The sequence below is a fragment of the Melanerpes formicivorus genome, unplaced genomic scaffold (assembly GCF_026170545.1).
Source record: "Melanerpes formicivorus ecotype bairdi unplaced genomic scaffold, bMelFor1.0.p_v2 SCAF_15, whole genome shotgun sequence".
NCBI lineage: Eukaryota > Metazoa > Chordata > Aves > Piciformes > Picidae > Melanerpes > Melanerpes formicivorus.
In genome coordinates, this window is record NW_027142367.1 from 17,384,409 (window position 1) to 17,399,486 (window position 15,078).

At 41.5% G+C, this 15,078-nt stretch overlaps 1 protein-coding gene across 12 annotated transcripts in view; it reads left to right on the plus strand.

Annotated features, from left to right (window-relative positions):
- The window catches only part of COBL (cordon-bleu WH2 repeat protein), a 239,972-nt gene that overhangs the window by 203,209 nt on the left and 21,685 nt on the right, over positions 1-15,078 (plus strand). For all 12 annotated transcript variants that reach the window (XM_068147700.1, XM_068147701.1, XM_068147699.1 and 9 more), the window contains one exon: positions 7,223-7,523. In XM_068147700.1, coding sequence (XP_068003801.1) covers positions 7,223-7,523 — 301 coding nt within the window. The remainder of the gene's footprint in view (positions 1-7,222; positions 7,524-15,078) is intronic.

Below are 15,078 nucleotides of genomic sequence, written 5' to 3' on the forward strand. Positions count from 1 at the left end.
TTGCAGATTTTGTGCAGTTAAGAATGACTGCAGTTAACGAACCTGTTGGAAAACATGTATGGAACATAAGACTAGGAAGGAGTATAAAAATATCTCATTATGTGAGAACTGGGAGTCACATGCAGCAGCATGCCCTTATGATGGTGAAGCATTAACCACAGGCTGGGTTGTGCTAGGCAAGAGCATAGCCAGCAGATCAAAGGAAATGATTATTCCCCTTTACTTAGGCTGCCATGAAGCCACATGTGTTCATTGTCTAAAAGCAGGCTCAGTTTTGAGTTTCATGAAACAAGATACAAGCTAGAGCAGAGGCAGCAGATTCTGGCAGAAGGCACTGAAGATGTACACAAAAGATGCTGCTGCAACAGGGCTTGTTCAGCCTGCAAAATCAAAGAATAAGGAGAGGTTGAGTGTTGTCTTGCATCTAAAAGAAAAGGAAGAGCTAGCCAGACATTTCTCAGAGATGAACTGCAGGGGCTAAGACTGCAACAGTGGCAAGTTGCAGCTGGAAAATTCTCAATTTGGCATTAGAAACTGTTCTTTATGAGGAGTAGTATTAAATATTGCCCAGCAAGTGATATCCCATAGAGGCTGGAGAGTCTCTATGCTTGGAGCTTTCCAAAACTCAGCAACCTTCTCTAAGCTGGAAGTTAGCCTTACTTTGAGGAGGACATTGAACTAGGTGACCTCCAGGGATCCTTTCCAAATTCAATTACTCTGTGGTTCTATGACCTAAATGAGATGAGGGAACATTATGTCGCTTGTCATCCTCATTTTGGAGAAGGACTGGAGCTGGAGAACATGGTCCTTCAGCTCAGCATTTCCTGGCCTCAGCTTCGTTTTCTGCCAGGCAATAAGAGGAACTGAGGGAGGAGTGCCTCAGAGCTTGATCCGTTCCTCCCACACACCCCATGCTGTTGTTAATGTGCAGCAATGGCCATGCATTTTCTCTTTGCTTCTTCTTAATTAAAAAAAAAAAAAAAAGAATGCATGTAGGCTCAACTATGTGGAGAGGCATATTGGATTAAGACAGTCTTAATGGCAGTAAATGGAGAGGTCCACCCATTCTGCCTTGTGTCTTAACTGCTCACTGAATGGTTTTCAACACCTATCTCTACATAAAAACATTCAATCTATGAGCAACATTTGTAAAACGTAACTTGAGCCCATTTTACCTGTGTGAAAACTCTTAAAATAATCCTGTGGTGTCTGTTCTCAAAATCTCTCTTAACTGTTGCCATACAGAAAACTGTTGCTGTACAGAAAGAGTGATTGCGCTATGGAATGGGCTGCCCGGGGAGGTGGTGGAGTCGCCGTCATTGGAGGTGTTCAGGAGGAGACTCGATGGGGTGCTTGGTGCCATGGGTTAGCTGTTTGGGTGGGTTGGGTTGGTTGATGGGTTGGACACGATGATCTTGAAGGTCTCTTCCAACCTGGTTTGGTTTATTCTAATAAAGGTTTATTCTAATAACTTTCCCATTTCTTCCACCATCCTTCTTCCAAGTGTATGAAAAAATGCACACTTCTTAATACTGGCCTAATTTACTGGTCCTGCCAGTATAAATAATTAGAGTGGTGGGATTTTTCTCTTCCTAGAAGTTCTAAGTACTGTCACTGAAATAATTACCTTGTAATTTGGGAATTAATATTCTTTAACATCATGAAGTTTGTAATGTTTTTTACAACTGTATTGTAATAGACAATTGGGACTACAGCAAACCAATTTTAGTCCATGCAAAGAAAGTGTTTTGGCAGTGGAACAAGTGATAAAAGTAATTGGAAAATAGTTGCCAGCCTCTTAACCAGAACTCAGAGGAACTAAAGGAACTCTGCATCTCTCAAACCATTGTGAAGTTCAGATTATCCACCATGTAGGAGCTAAATCAGCTGTTACCTCTTTAAAAATGGTTTTGGATATACTGTTTCTGTCAATATTGAATGTGACAGTAAACATCTAGCAGTACTGTAAAACCAGAAGGTCAAAGCACTTCTCAAACAATTACAGTCTGACAAGAAATAGACTCGGCTTATTGGATTCAGAGGGAATGATGGCTTGGGCCTTGGTCACCAACTTGTAAAGCTGGGTAGGAAATGTGTCTTTGGAGCCCTTAGGTTTGATTCTAATCGTATTCAAAATCGGTGATTATTTTTGTAGTAGTAATCAAAGTGAGCATTTTATGCATGGTAGTCTTCACCTCTTGGATCAAATAATCTTGTAAGTGCTGGTTAACATTTAAATCACGTGAGGCTTATCTATCTCTCCATCATTGGCATTCTTTATGAGTAATGTGTACATACATGTCATATCAAACTGTGCAACTGCCGATGTGACTCCTCATATGAACTCAGAATTCAGTGTTCTCCTAATTACTTACAGCCTATTGAGATTAAAGAGACAAGATCTCTTTTGTGTTGAACAAGAAGCTCACATTCTTTTCTGATGAACTGTTCTCTGTTTTCCTTCTTGATGATCGTGGGCAACATTCTCGCAGAGACATCCCAGTCCTGTCCCACCATCTCCAGTCCTGTTTCATCCTGTCCCACCACTCCCCCCCCCCGCTTCTGCAATAAAGCCTTAGTAACTTATGGTTGACCTAATTGTGCAGTGACAGCACTGCTGCTAAGTGGGGGAGATCCCTCTCTGGTATGGCACTCACTTGGGCTTTGTACAGTCTGCAGCCTGGAGCAAGATGTAGGTAAGCAGCAATGCAGAGCATGGAGGGAACCTCCAGTTTCACTTGCGGGTGAGGTGTCCCATGGAGATTTCAGTATGACTTGGAGACTTGCGAGCCAAGCTGTACACTCCTCTCAGTATCAGTTCCTACCTAAAGCCAGTGAATGGGGTCACACATTACTGAAAAAAAAGATCTTGGCATTGTTATATAGTTGGAAATGCAGACAGTCTTCTGAGGTACAGCAGTGTTTAAGTAATTTATTATCTGTGGCAACTGTTATTTGCGTGTCCAGTCCTGAAGTACTTGATGAATGATACTCTGTCTTAACCTGGATGTGTCTACATGAGATCAAAGAATCACAGAATTGTCAGGGTTGGAAAGGACCTCAAGGATCAGCTAGTTCCTGCCATGGGCAGGGACACTTTCCGCTAGATCAGGTTGCCCAGAGCCACATCCAGCATGACCTTAAGAACTTGCAGAAATGGGGCTTTCAACACCTCGCTTTGGCCAACCTGTTCCAGTGTCTCACCACCCTTATGGTAAAGAACTTCTTCCTAACATCTAATCTAAATCTCCGCTCCTCTAGCTTGGAGCCCTTCCCCACAGTCCTATCACTACCCAACTATCCTAAAAAGACCCTCACCAGCTTTCTTGTAGGCCCCCTTCAGACACTGGAAGGCCACAAGAAGGTCTCCTCAGAGCCTTCTCTTCTCCAAACTGAACAATCCCAACTGTCTTAGCCTGTCCTCATAGGAGAGGAGCTCCAGCCCTCTGATCATCCTTGTGGCTCTTCTCTGGACATGTTCCTGTACATCCATGTCTTTCTTGCAATAGGGGTCTCAGAACTGGACACAGTACTCCAGGTGGGGCCTCATGAGAGCAGTGTAGAGGGGGAGAATCACCTCCCTTGACCTGCTGGCCACACTTTTCTTGATACCGCCCAGGTTCTGGTTGGCTTTCTGGGCTGCAAGCGTACACTGGCAGCTCCTATTGAGCTTCTTGGCCACCAACACTCCCAAGCCCTTTTCTTCAGGGCTGCTCTCAAGCCAGTCCCTGACCAGCCTATAACTGTGCCTGCTATTGCCCTAACCTAGATGCAGGACCTTGCACTTGCTCTTGTTGAACATCATGAGGTTAGCATGGGCCCACCTCTCCATGTAGTGTCACAACAGAGAAAATCACAAAGTAGAATCATATCTACTGCATGTTACCTGATCCTCTGTATAGAATGAGGGTTTTAAAAGGTATTTTCTGGCTCCTGGAGTCAAGACCTCTCAGTGAATCTAAGGCAAGCTTTTTTTCCTGTGTCATGTCATTACCTATTAATGCCCATCCATCTTCAGTTTGCACCAGTGGAGACTTAATCAAGCATGTAGAGGGAGGACTAGATTATTACTTAATCTGTCCAAGGATAGCTCAACTTTAAAATGGATGTTTTAGTGCTGCTCTTAACTGAAATAAGGTTGTTAACATGATGCAGAATCGCAGTCATGTTTTACGTGTGTGTTTTCATGTTCAGATGAGTAGTAATGGCAGTCAAAATGCAATTCTGTTCAGTGCCATGTGATAAGTGTTTGAAAATTAATGAATCTTCTCAGTGGAAATAAAAGATTAGGGAAGTGCTTTGACAAACTGATAGACTTGAAGAAATAAATGGGAACATTTTGTGTTTGCTTGAGCACAGGAATTTAAGTGTTGAATAGAAAGACGCCTTCCCTTAGTTCCGTGCTCAGGATAAAACTGCTGTTGAATGAAGAGATTCTTATGCTGGACTGGATGTTCCACTGCCAAGATCCAAATGTAGCAGATAGGCAGAGATTTGCACGTGGAGCCTACTATTAGGATAATTGGTTTTCATTTTGCTTGTCAATATGTGGGAAGAATGAGCTGGGGAACGGAGGCCCTGCTGTAGGTTAGTTTGCTGAAATACATGAAGGAGAGACTCTAGTGTTGTTACTACAGAAGACAAGTAGGGCTGTGCTACCGAAAGGATCTAAGTCCCTGAGCAGATAGTTGCCCACAGGGAAGAAGAGAGTGAGGAAATAAGAGGGGCAATTAGGAAAAGCCTCCTGTCCTCATGTCAGGAACTAGAAGTGGGTACTTTATTATCATTTGCTGTGTCAGCTGTAAGAAGGTCACTTCTGGCATCCTGGTGACAACAGATGTGGCCTGTGTTATACAGAGGTCTTTTTGCATCAAGGTATACCACATTGTGCATTGCTTCCGAATGTTTCCATGTGCTTCCACTCTTCGACTTCTACCCTTTAAATTGATTTCTTTTGTGTCCTACTTTGTTCTGGTTTTAACATACTGTAGCTTTCACTAATACTTTGGCAGTGGGTCATAACTGGGATTTTTTCCTTTGTTTGAAAGCCAAGTAAGCCATATACTCTCATGGGTTTGTCTACTGTCTGGTTTGGTAGGGTTTTATTATTTGGTGTTTAATGTCAAATTAATTGTATTTCTCTTTGATGCTGGTGTGTTCCAAACTGAATTTCTGTCAGCAGCATTCTCTCATCCATTCAGTGGTACATACTTAGTTCCCCTAATTGTCATTTTTAGATGGAACAATCTCTTGGATTAACCTGGGACCTAGACCTAATGTTACAGAAAATAAGGTCAAAGAAATTGGTTGCTTCCAAAGTCACGACAGAGTCTTTGGATCATCTGCCTCATTAAAATTGATGCTCAACAGCACTTACATCTTTAATCATGATTTGTAACCCTCTGAATTTTATTGCTTCTGCTGTCAGAAATCAATTTCACTGCTTAATGGCATCTTGTAACCTCAGAAAAGGAGAATGCTGGTTTGATTTTTATTTTGGTTTTACTCAAAGCTTCACTTCAAAGCTACATCCTTACAAAATAATTTATATGACATTTTTTGACAAAGTTGCTTTCAGTTGTCTGACTTAAAGCAAATCTTTTTGTGTATACAACACAATATAGAAGTATTTCTCTGTGCTGATCTTTTTTATTGAGCTATATGCTTTTAAAAGTTGTAGATTCTGACTCTAAAAAACAGTGAAGTGTGTATTTAATCTTAGTTGGGCTTGTAGGTCTGAGACTTCTCATATAATTAACATCCACCACAAGTGCTTGCAAGATCAGACCATAAACTGATGTTTTTTAGTCTGCCTTCTTCTTACTCAGGTTGAAGAATAGAATGCAGCACATTGATAATTCCAAATTAGACATTTAGATTAGTCTTTATTCATAGTATCATAGTATCATTCAGGGTTGGAAGGAACCACAAGGATCATCTAGTTCCAACCCCCCTGCCATGGCCAGGGACACCCCACACTAGGTCAGCCTGGCCAGAGCCTCATCCAGCCTGGGCTTAAACACTTCCAGGGACGGGGCCTTGACTGCCTCCCTGGACAACCCATTCCAGGGTTTCACCACTCTCATGGGGAAGAACCTCCTCCTCACATCCAGCCTGAATCTCCCCACCTCCAGCTTCATTCCATTCCCCCTAGTCCTATCACTCCCTGAGATCCTGAGAAGTCCTTCCCCAGCCTTCCTGTAGGCCCCCTTCAGATCCTGGAAGGCCACAATTAGGTCACCTCGGAGCCTTCTCTTCTGCAGACGTGTGTTTGGGCTTGATTCTATCTTAGTCACTCAATAATTTCAGTCATTGAAATGATTGACCTTGTTGGGAGTTCCCCATTAGTGGCATAACTGCAGGATGGTGTCTAGAGCTGTACATTTCTTAAGGGAAATTACAAAATTGTCTTTTTCACCCAAAATACTCTAAGCAAATGAAAATACAAGTAGCTCATAGGAACCAAACTGAAACAGAATATGAAAAGATGGTATTACATCTAAGCTTCTCTCAAAATGTGCAACTTCTAATAGAGCTAAATGTGCAAAGGGAATCTCCTTTTTAAATGGTTAAATGTAGGAAAAGGTTCTGCTTTAAGCATGGTAGTGTCTGCTTTTCTGTACACTTACCCTTCTTTGCTCTCAGAAATCTGGTTTGGCATACCTGTCCTGCACAGTTTGCATTTTATAACTTTTAGAGCAATTCTATTTCCACACTTCTATGAAGAAACAACTTTCCAGAGACAGTTTCCTGGGGAACTAGATCAACATTTTAATTATGTGGTGGAAGAAATCGCTCCTCCTACTGCTTCTGACAACACAATCTCATTATTCCTCTTCTATGATGTCAAACAGAGAGTGACATTTTCAATAAGGAGTCTATTCATTTCCCAGTCTATACCATTTCCCAGTCAGGGCACTAAACTGGCAAACCAGATCTGTTGCTGGCCCACTGGGTGTCACTTTACCAACATACAGTTTTCTATATGTTAAGTAGGAGAGTAACAATCATCTCTTTTTTTTCCAAAGCATACAACATCCTGTAGCAAAACTTTTCTCTCTTTTTGAATTGTCTTTATCCTATATACAACTATTGAATTCCATCCTACTCTTTCTAATATATGTCATGTGTGTTTTTTTCCCAATTACAAAGTAGTAGCTTTCTGTCTTTGATTTATGTAGTGATGATTTTCAGCTAATTTTCCTTGCTATGTTTCATTTAGAGAGCCTGCTGCCTTCACAAGATAATGTTTGTATAGCGGATGACACAGTTCTGGAGCTATCAGAAGTGAAGGAAAACAGCTGGTTCGCATCTGAGGAGACCACAGAAGACTCAGGTGTTGTGAGTTCCCCATCTGACACTGTATCTTTGGATTCACAAAATGACAGTATGAAGTTGAGAGACAGCAAACTGGTCAGTGGCTGTGTGGACTCAGCTGCGGCAGATGCGGTGCCTAGCACAGAGACATGCCCTGTAAAGAGAGCCTGCTGTGATAGTGTGACATCTGACAGTGCTCCACAGAGGTAAACATTTATTTGCAGCTAGTTGTTGGAAAATACCTTGCATGTCCTCCTTGTAGGGAGTCATTTAATAAAACCAACTTCTACTTTTTCTTGCTCTTTCATAAACCAGAACACATGCCAGATGACTCCTCCCAGTAAAAAAGCTCACTGCCAAGTCTCCTGTAGTGACATACTTGCAGCAACAGGCAAAGGTCACTTTTCTGTTCAAACTTGTACTTAAATTTCTCACAAAAGACCACTGCCCTCCAGATCTGATTTCTGCAAGAAGTCTGTTTTGTTAGTTTGGTTCATTTTTTCAGTTCTGATAGCATATAAGTGCTTAAAATGTTACTGTGTATTTATACAGAAAAAAATACATGCAGATCATAGAATGCAAAATTCATAGAACAGAAAAATTCAAGGCACTGAAGGCCAGGTGGAAAACTATTGTATTCACTCACTAAATTTTGGGGATTGATTTTTGGGTGTGTACATGCAGAGATATGTTCACCTAATGCTAAACTCTGCTTGGAGATTTTTGTCAACAGTTTTTTGTGTTGGGTTTTGGTTTGGTTTTGGTTTTTAATTAGTATGTTTGGCTGGTTTTGTTTGTTCCATAAGCAAACATTTTCCTGCAGCTTTTGTAAGAAAATACACGAGAACCTGGAATTCAACTAGAAACTGCCTCCAAGCACAAGTGATTCTGACCCCGTTTGTTTGACAAAACTCACATTGTTGGTGGCAGGGCTGCAAAGGGAACCCAAAATTGATAGGACAAACTGGCCAAATAGGAAGCCGTGCCTCTATCAAGGAGGGTGGCCTGGTAATGCTGACAGGGATACGCTCTGTGTGATGCTGCAGAGTTGTGGGATGGATGTCAAAAATTCCTCTGGATTGTTAGTTGACACAAACTCTGTGATTTCTGGTTTCTCTCCATTCAGCTGCTAATCTGTAGCCCCTTCACAGGAGCATGTATCACGACCTATTTATTTCCCTCCACACGTTTCTGAGGGAGAACTTCACCTCAGATCATGTAGTGCATGGTAAATTAAGCCAAAGTTAGTATTTAACCTATTAGAATGATGTTAGGGCTTTTCTTTATCCATCAGTATCAGTGAGGACAGGGTCAAGCCTCATTAGATGCTTGCTCAACAATATATTTTTGTCATGATTTGTCCTTTTTCAGCTTCTCGTGTCCTAATGCAGTCTCAGTGGATTAGATAGGCTAATAAAGTAAATGCAATCAACATTCCAAGCCTGATCCAAAAAAAGCAACCCATTAATTTCAGTAAACTTAAATTGGACCTTGTAAGGTAACTAAGCAATCCCAGCTTTTCTCAAAAGGCAGGATCTGAACTGGTTAGGAAAACACAGGTGCTCATTGAGTAGGGGTGGAAGAAGTTACCATAACATTAAGCAAAGACAACAAAGCAAAGCCCTGTAAGAACAACACTAATCAGCAAAAAATATTTTGGAATTTTTCTGTTTTTTTAGTCAATAAAAGATTGATCACAGACCATTAAGTGATACACTCTATCCTGGAAGTCAGTACTCTCTGCATCTTTCACTTCAGCCAAATACATAGACCATGCTTTTGCCAAGAAAAGTTGGACCAGGTGATCCTTGAGGCCACTTCCAATCTGGTATTCTATGATAGGTGTTTTGTATATTGCATTGAGATATACCTTTGCCACACAAAAGTTTGAGCAGTTGGAAAATGTGTATGTATGAGAGACATCAGGACATTTCATAAGCTATCTGGCAGAACTAGTGTTTGAGGGTCTTGCTGCAGTCACAAAGCTGCCTATTCTCCACTGCTCAGCTGCTGCAAGGCCAGCGCTGTAGTACTGTCTTGGGCCCTCAGCTCAAGAGAGAGGTTGGCAAACTCAAGAGGGTCCAGAGGAGAGCCTCTGAGAGGGCTGTGAGGGGGAAAGGAGTCAACTGGGTTATTCTTCTTGCAAAAGCAATGTGATGAAGCAAAAAATCTGACAGCAGTCTTCCCTAAGCAAAAGGAGAACTCAGGAATACACAGCGAAAAGACAAGAGGCAACCATCACCAGATGCTGTAAAGGAAATCAAAATTTAATAGAAGGAGGTAATTGTTTGAAATGGGAGTGTTTAAGCAGCAGAAAAGGTTGCCCATGGAGGTCAAGAAATCTCCATGTTTGGAGGTTCTCAGAACTCAGGTAGGCAAAGCCTTGGACAGTCTGGTCTGACTTTGAAACTATCCCTGCTGGGAGCGCGAGGTTTGGCTTAACCTTTTCTGTAATTCTATCATGCTAAATAGTCTGTATTCATCTATTATGTCCATAAGGCTCTGAGGTGACCTAATTGTGGCCTTCCAGTATCTGAAGGGGGCCTACAAGAAGGCTGGGGAAGGACTTCTCAGGATCTCAAGTAGTGATAGGACTAGGGGGAATGGAATGAAGCTGGAGGTGGGGAGATTCAGGCTGGATGTGAGGAGGAGGTTCTTCACCATGAGAGTGGTGAAGCCCTGGAATGGGTTGTCCAGGGAGACAGTTGAGGCCCCATCCCTGGAGGTGTTTAAGCCCAGGCTGGATGAGGCTCTGGCCAGGCTGATCTAGTGTGGGGTGTCCCTGCCCATGGCAGGGGGGTTGGAACTAGATGATCCTTGTGGTCCCTTCCAACCCTGACTGATACTATGATACTATGATAACTTAAAAAGAGAGGTATTAGACTGAAATAAGAGACAGTGGTTATTGCTTGGGGAGTGCAGTTACTTTTTATAAATTCCATTTATTTTATAGGCTCTGAGCACAATTGCTTCAGATCAGCTTAAGGTATAGCAGAAACTTAACATTGTGATTTATTTTAATCTTATGTAAGCAACCACTTAGAGTGGCATAGCAGAGATGCTGATAGTAATTCATTTTAAGCTTTTGTGCTTTGAAAGTGCCAGTAGTACTTGAAGGTAAATTCCACTCCTAACTTCCAACTGTAAACAAACCAGCTGTAAAAATTGTGCTCCTCTAAAACCTTTGGAGGGTAACTTGTGTAAGTTTTCAAAAGCCAAATCCTGAGTGGAGAGAGAGTAAAGGTAAAAATAAGATTATTTGTTTTTAAACCTATTTGTTGGAAATTCTTGATTTAGTGAGATGTAAGTAAGTTTTTGAGTAGAATTTTGCATACAGCTAAATCTGGAGAACATCAGTTTCAACTTCCACTGTCAGAACAGCTGCCACCCCAAAATTGCTTAGGAGCTCTGGGGTTGTATGCAGTTCTTGTGGTCAGATGACTTTCAGGACCAAAGCAGCCTCCTAAATTTTCAAGTTCATGTGGATAATTGATACCAAGCTGTCCTGAGTTTTAAATCTGTTTCATAAGCTACAAAACTTGAATGAAGGCTTTAGACAGAGTTTCTTCATTCTTATTTATCTTCTTCTGGTCCATGTACCAAAATGAAGGTAAGAGCAAAGAAATTGTGGGAGCATGTTGCTACTGCAAAGAAAAAGTGTTTAGCAGCAGTGGATCCAAGTTCTCCTTGAGTCTAAGCACCAATGAAGCTAGAAATTTCATTTAGTGATGAGTTTGGCCGAGGCTTGGGGGAAAAAGTTAATGAAAATAATAGAAATATTTAGTTCTTTTAAACTGTAAAGCTGAAAACTTGGACTTAAGAATTTGTAAAGCTCAATATTCAGATCATTTTGTACTCTCGGGGCTGTGAAAATTACCCTAAAAGTAGAAGCAAATTATGTTGGAAGTGTGAAGGGCTATAAAGAAGGTCTGAGTGGTATTTTGCACATCCTCTGTGAAGAACTGCAGCAAAGAGTGGAATCAATTCCAGAGTTTTTACCGAGGTTTGGTCCAGAGGCTTAGCCTGTGCTCCAAGAGATCAACAGTATTTTGCCCCGTTGCCTACTTTGGTTAATTGCTTGTTTAGGTTTAAATTAGGTTTTTGTAGAATTTCTGGAATTGTTTACTGGGTGGCCTAGTCTCTGTGTAGCCCCATAGGGGCTGCACCTCATCTGCTGCTGAAGCTGAGGAAAATCATGAGCATTTAAGGACACAGCCTTCAGCATGCAATAGGTTTGTGTGCACAAAGCGGCATAAACAGTACAGCCAGGTCAGAGCTGGCATATACCACAGGCTTTGCACACATAGAAATAACAACCACAGCAGAACTCAAGTCTCCTTCAGTTCCTAGAGCACAGAAACAGAGATGCCTAAAAGAAGGTCCCCAGGTTTCAGGGTTTCCAATTTTATGTTTTTCCTCCATGGATTTTTTACTTGAGAGTAATTTGCAAGTACACTCTGTTTTTTCTCACAAGGGTCAGGGGTGGTGGTGGTTGTGGTATGATTCTTGTTCTAGCAATCTTAATCCAAATACTCATCTTAATTGGCATAGAGAGTATCAAAATCAAATGACAAATGACAAAACACTCTGCTTCTACCCTTAGCTCTACTTGTAACCTATTAGACTATCTTTGTCTCTCCACTTTGGATATCCCTTTCAGCCACTGACTGTTTTTTTACCATAAAAACTATAACACAGCTGTCATATCTCATGATATGTTTGTACAGTGCCTGGTGGAGCAGAATCCAGACCTCAGCTGGAGGTGCCAAGGGTTAACCCTGTATAAATAATTGACTACATGCAACATTTGACTGTGAATGTTTTAGTACTAACTGCTGACGCTGAACACTGTACTGCATAGTTCTCTTTCTTCCTGTCCTTCCTTATGGTTGATTTCTTTGTGTTGTGTATCTGTTCACCAAATTTTAATATATAGTGTTAAATGAGTAACAAGAAAACCACAGACAAGCTGAAATGTTGCTTATGTAGCAGTAAGCACATCTCATGATCTCACAGTGTTGCAACTCTGTCCTCCCATACCCCCTCCTTTCCCATCCCTTGTGTGGTGTCATCACGCAAGCTCCTAGGGGCAGGGATCAGACAATTTTATATGCCTGTAAAGCAGCATGCACACCTACTGTCTGCAGCTTTCTAAATAATTACACATGAAAAATTATGTTAAAATAATATTATTAGAGATACTAGGTCACACGGTCAAGGTTAGGTAACGTTAATATTGAAGCTGTCTTTGTAACCCTAGATTCCCCCTTTCAACCCTAATTCCCACCCCCTTTTGTACAATAGGATACAGTCTCTAGTTAGTTGTATTTCTTCGTTTTAGAGCACAATTAATAAAACAAGTAGAGCAGCATTCCCTCTCAGCTCTCATTCTCTTCTGGAGACAGAACCATTTAATTTCCTTTCACTGTTTTTATCTTACTCATCACACCAGTATCCATGTACCGTGCAGGTAAGTTTAATGCTCAGCGGACTGAGCATTAAAAAGCATCTCATGTATCAGAATGCAGCTCTCCTTTTGCTGCAAAGTCTGTTCTTAAAAGGCATTTAACCATTGTGGCTGAAATAAAATAATAGGATGATCATGGGCATGAAGGCTCCGAGGTGACCTAACTGTGGCCTCCCAGTATCTGAAGGGGGCCTACAGGAATGCTGGGAAAGGACTTCTCAGGATCTCAGGTAGTGATAGGACTAGGGGGAATGGAATGAAGCTGGAGGTGGGGAGATTCAGGCTGGATGTGAGGAGGAAGTTATTCACCATGAGAGTGGTGAAGCCCTGGAATGGGTTGTCCAGGGAGGTGGTCGAGGCCCCGTCCCTGGGGGTGTTTAAGAGCAGGCTGGATGAGGCTCTGGCCAGCCTGATGTAGTGTGGGGTGTCCCTGCCCATGGCCGGGGGGGGTTGGAACTAGATGATCCTTGTGGTCCCTTCCAACCCTGACTGATACTATGATACAAATGATCACAGTTGAACTTCCTCCTAGCAATGACATGTAATTTCTCAAAGTTATAAGCAGCTGATACTGGGTTTTTTTAGAAGGGGTCTTAAGAGTGGTTCCTCCAGCCTCTCAGGGCAGGAAAAATGTTTTATAATGCCACACTTTGGCCATTTAGGAGAGATTTTAAATGTATTAAAATATGTTTTTAAAAAAATATTTTACAAATCTCTTTTAAAAAATAAAGGGAACTTAGCAGTTATAAATAAGTGCAGATTTATTTGGGACAAAAGGATGAAATGCCTTCCAGAGGTCTGAAAGGGATTTTTTCCTCTTCTGTGGTTCTGTTTCAGTAGCCGTGAGAGGAGTATTTTTTTCACATACAGCTAGTGGAGGGTATAGGGTGGAGGTGGGGAAACCCTCCTGAGATCAGTTCATGCTGTTGGTCTGGACCAGGGCTAATCCCATTTCCTCCCTTTCTCTTGGAAGAATTTGTTACTTTTGGCTGTGGTTGGGGTAGTTGAAGCTACTAGGTGGAGAAGAGTTCTTTTTGTTACCAGCCCGAGAAATACTTGCTCCTTGCTACAAACCTGTTAGGGTTTTGATGAGTTTGAAACAAAAGCTTGAAAGCATAGGGGTGGGTGAACTTATTCTGCTTCATTTTCAGCCCATTCAAATTCAAATGTTACAAGGTTTTGTATTCCACTTGGGAAGAACAGGAGGGAAGGAGAAGTCGATATCTGGAAAGAATTCAGCAGCGAAGCTGATCAAAGGAAATAAAAATACAATGATGGATGGCAGAAGGCAGAGAGAAAGGAAAGAGAAAGACTGTAATGAAAAATAGGATTGTATGTATTACACAAGCCTCTTTGCACACATACTCATTCCATATCATTAAATGCCATTTGTCATTATAGCTGAGGAATAAGGGAGATCTTTATTTTGTTACTTCTTTATAGGATAGGTTTTATTTTGCTGGGGTAAACACATTTTACTGTTTTGAAAACACATATAGTTTTAAGGGGCATGGAGGAAAACAGAGAAAGTTACAGGGAGCATTTCAGGGATGAAAAATTACTTCATTAAGGCCCAGATGTCTGACGTATTTGCAAGCCTCTGCTTCTTACATGGTTTTGCTAATTTCCTTCTTTATCTTTGGCTTTCCCTCTGTTCCACAAATCTCTTTAAATTTGGATACTCTCATGCAGGTTTTTGCTGGCAGATCTTTGTGGAAGGAAGGTATTAATTATATGGTTAAGCAATAGATCCTCACAGTCATTGTAGAGCAAGAATCCAGATTAACCTTTCTGTTACGCTCATCCTCTGGAAAAATGCTGCATACTTTGGAGCTGTAGAATATTTTACATGTTAGGAAAAGGATTGGATTGCTAAAGATGTAGGGTTGGCTTCCAGGAGAGAAGGCTCTGTTTCTTAGTTTTCTGTGTAAAGCAAGAGAAGTTACTTCACTTTACTGTGCCATCTTTTCACTTACGATGTTATATTGCACAGGTGACCTGGTTTTATTAATATTTAAATCATGCTAGTCCACTTTCCTGACTATTTCTGCCAACACTGTCTGCCTGCAGGCTTTCCAATTGAGAAGCTGTTGCCAGAAGCTTGTGTGAGGAGGGGGGGAGCAGGGGCATGCTTCCAGCTGTATAGCAACTACAAGCTGCTGCTTGTGCAGCAGGACCCTGGAACCAACATATGTTGGGGGACTCTGGAAGCTTAAGTCATCATGGTATGTAACAAGCTTAGAGATTTCCAGCATTAAGTGACAAAATGAGAAGCATTTTCTTTTGCTTTTTTG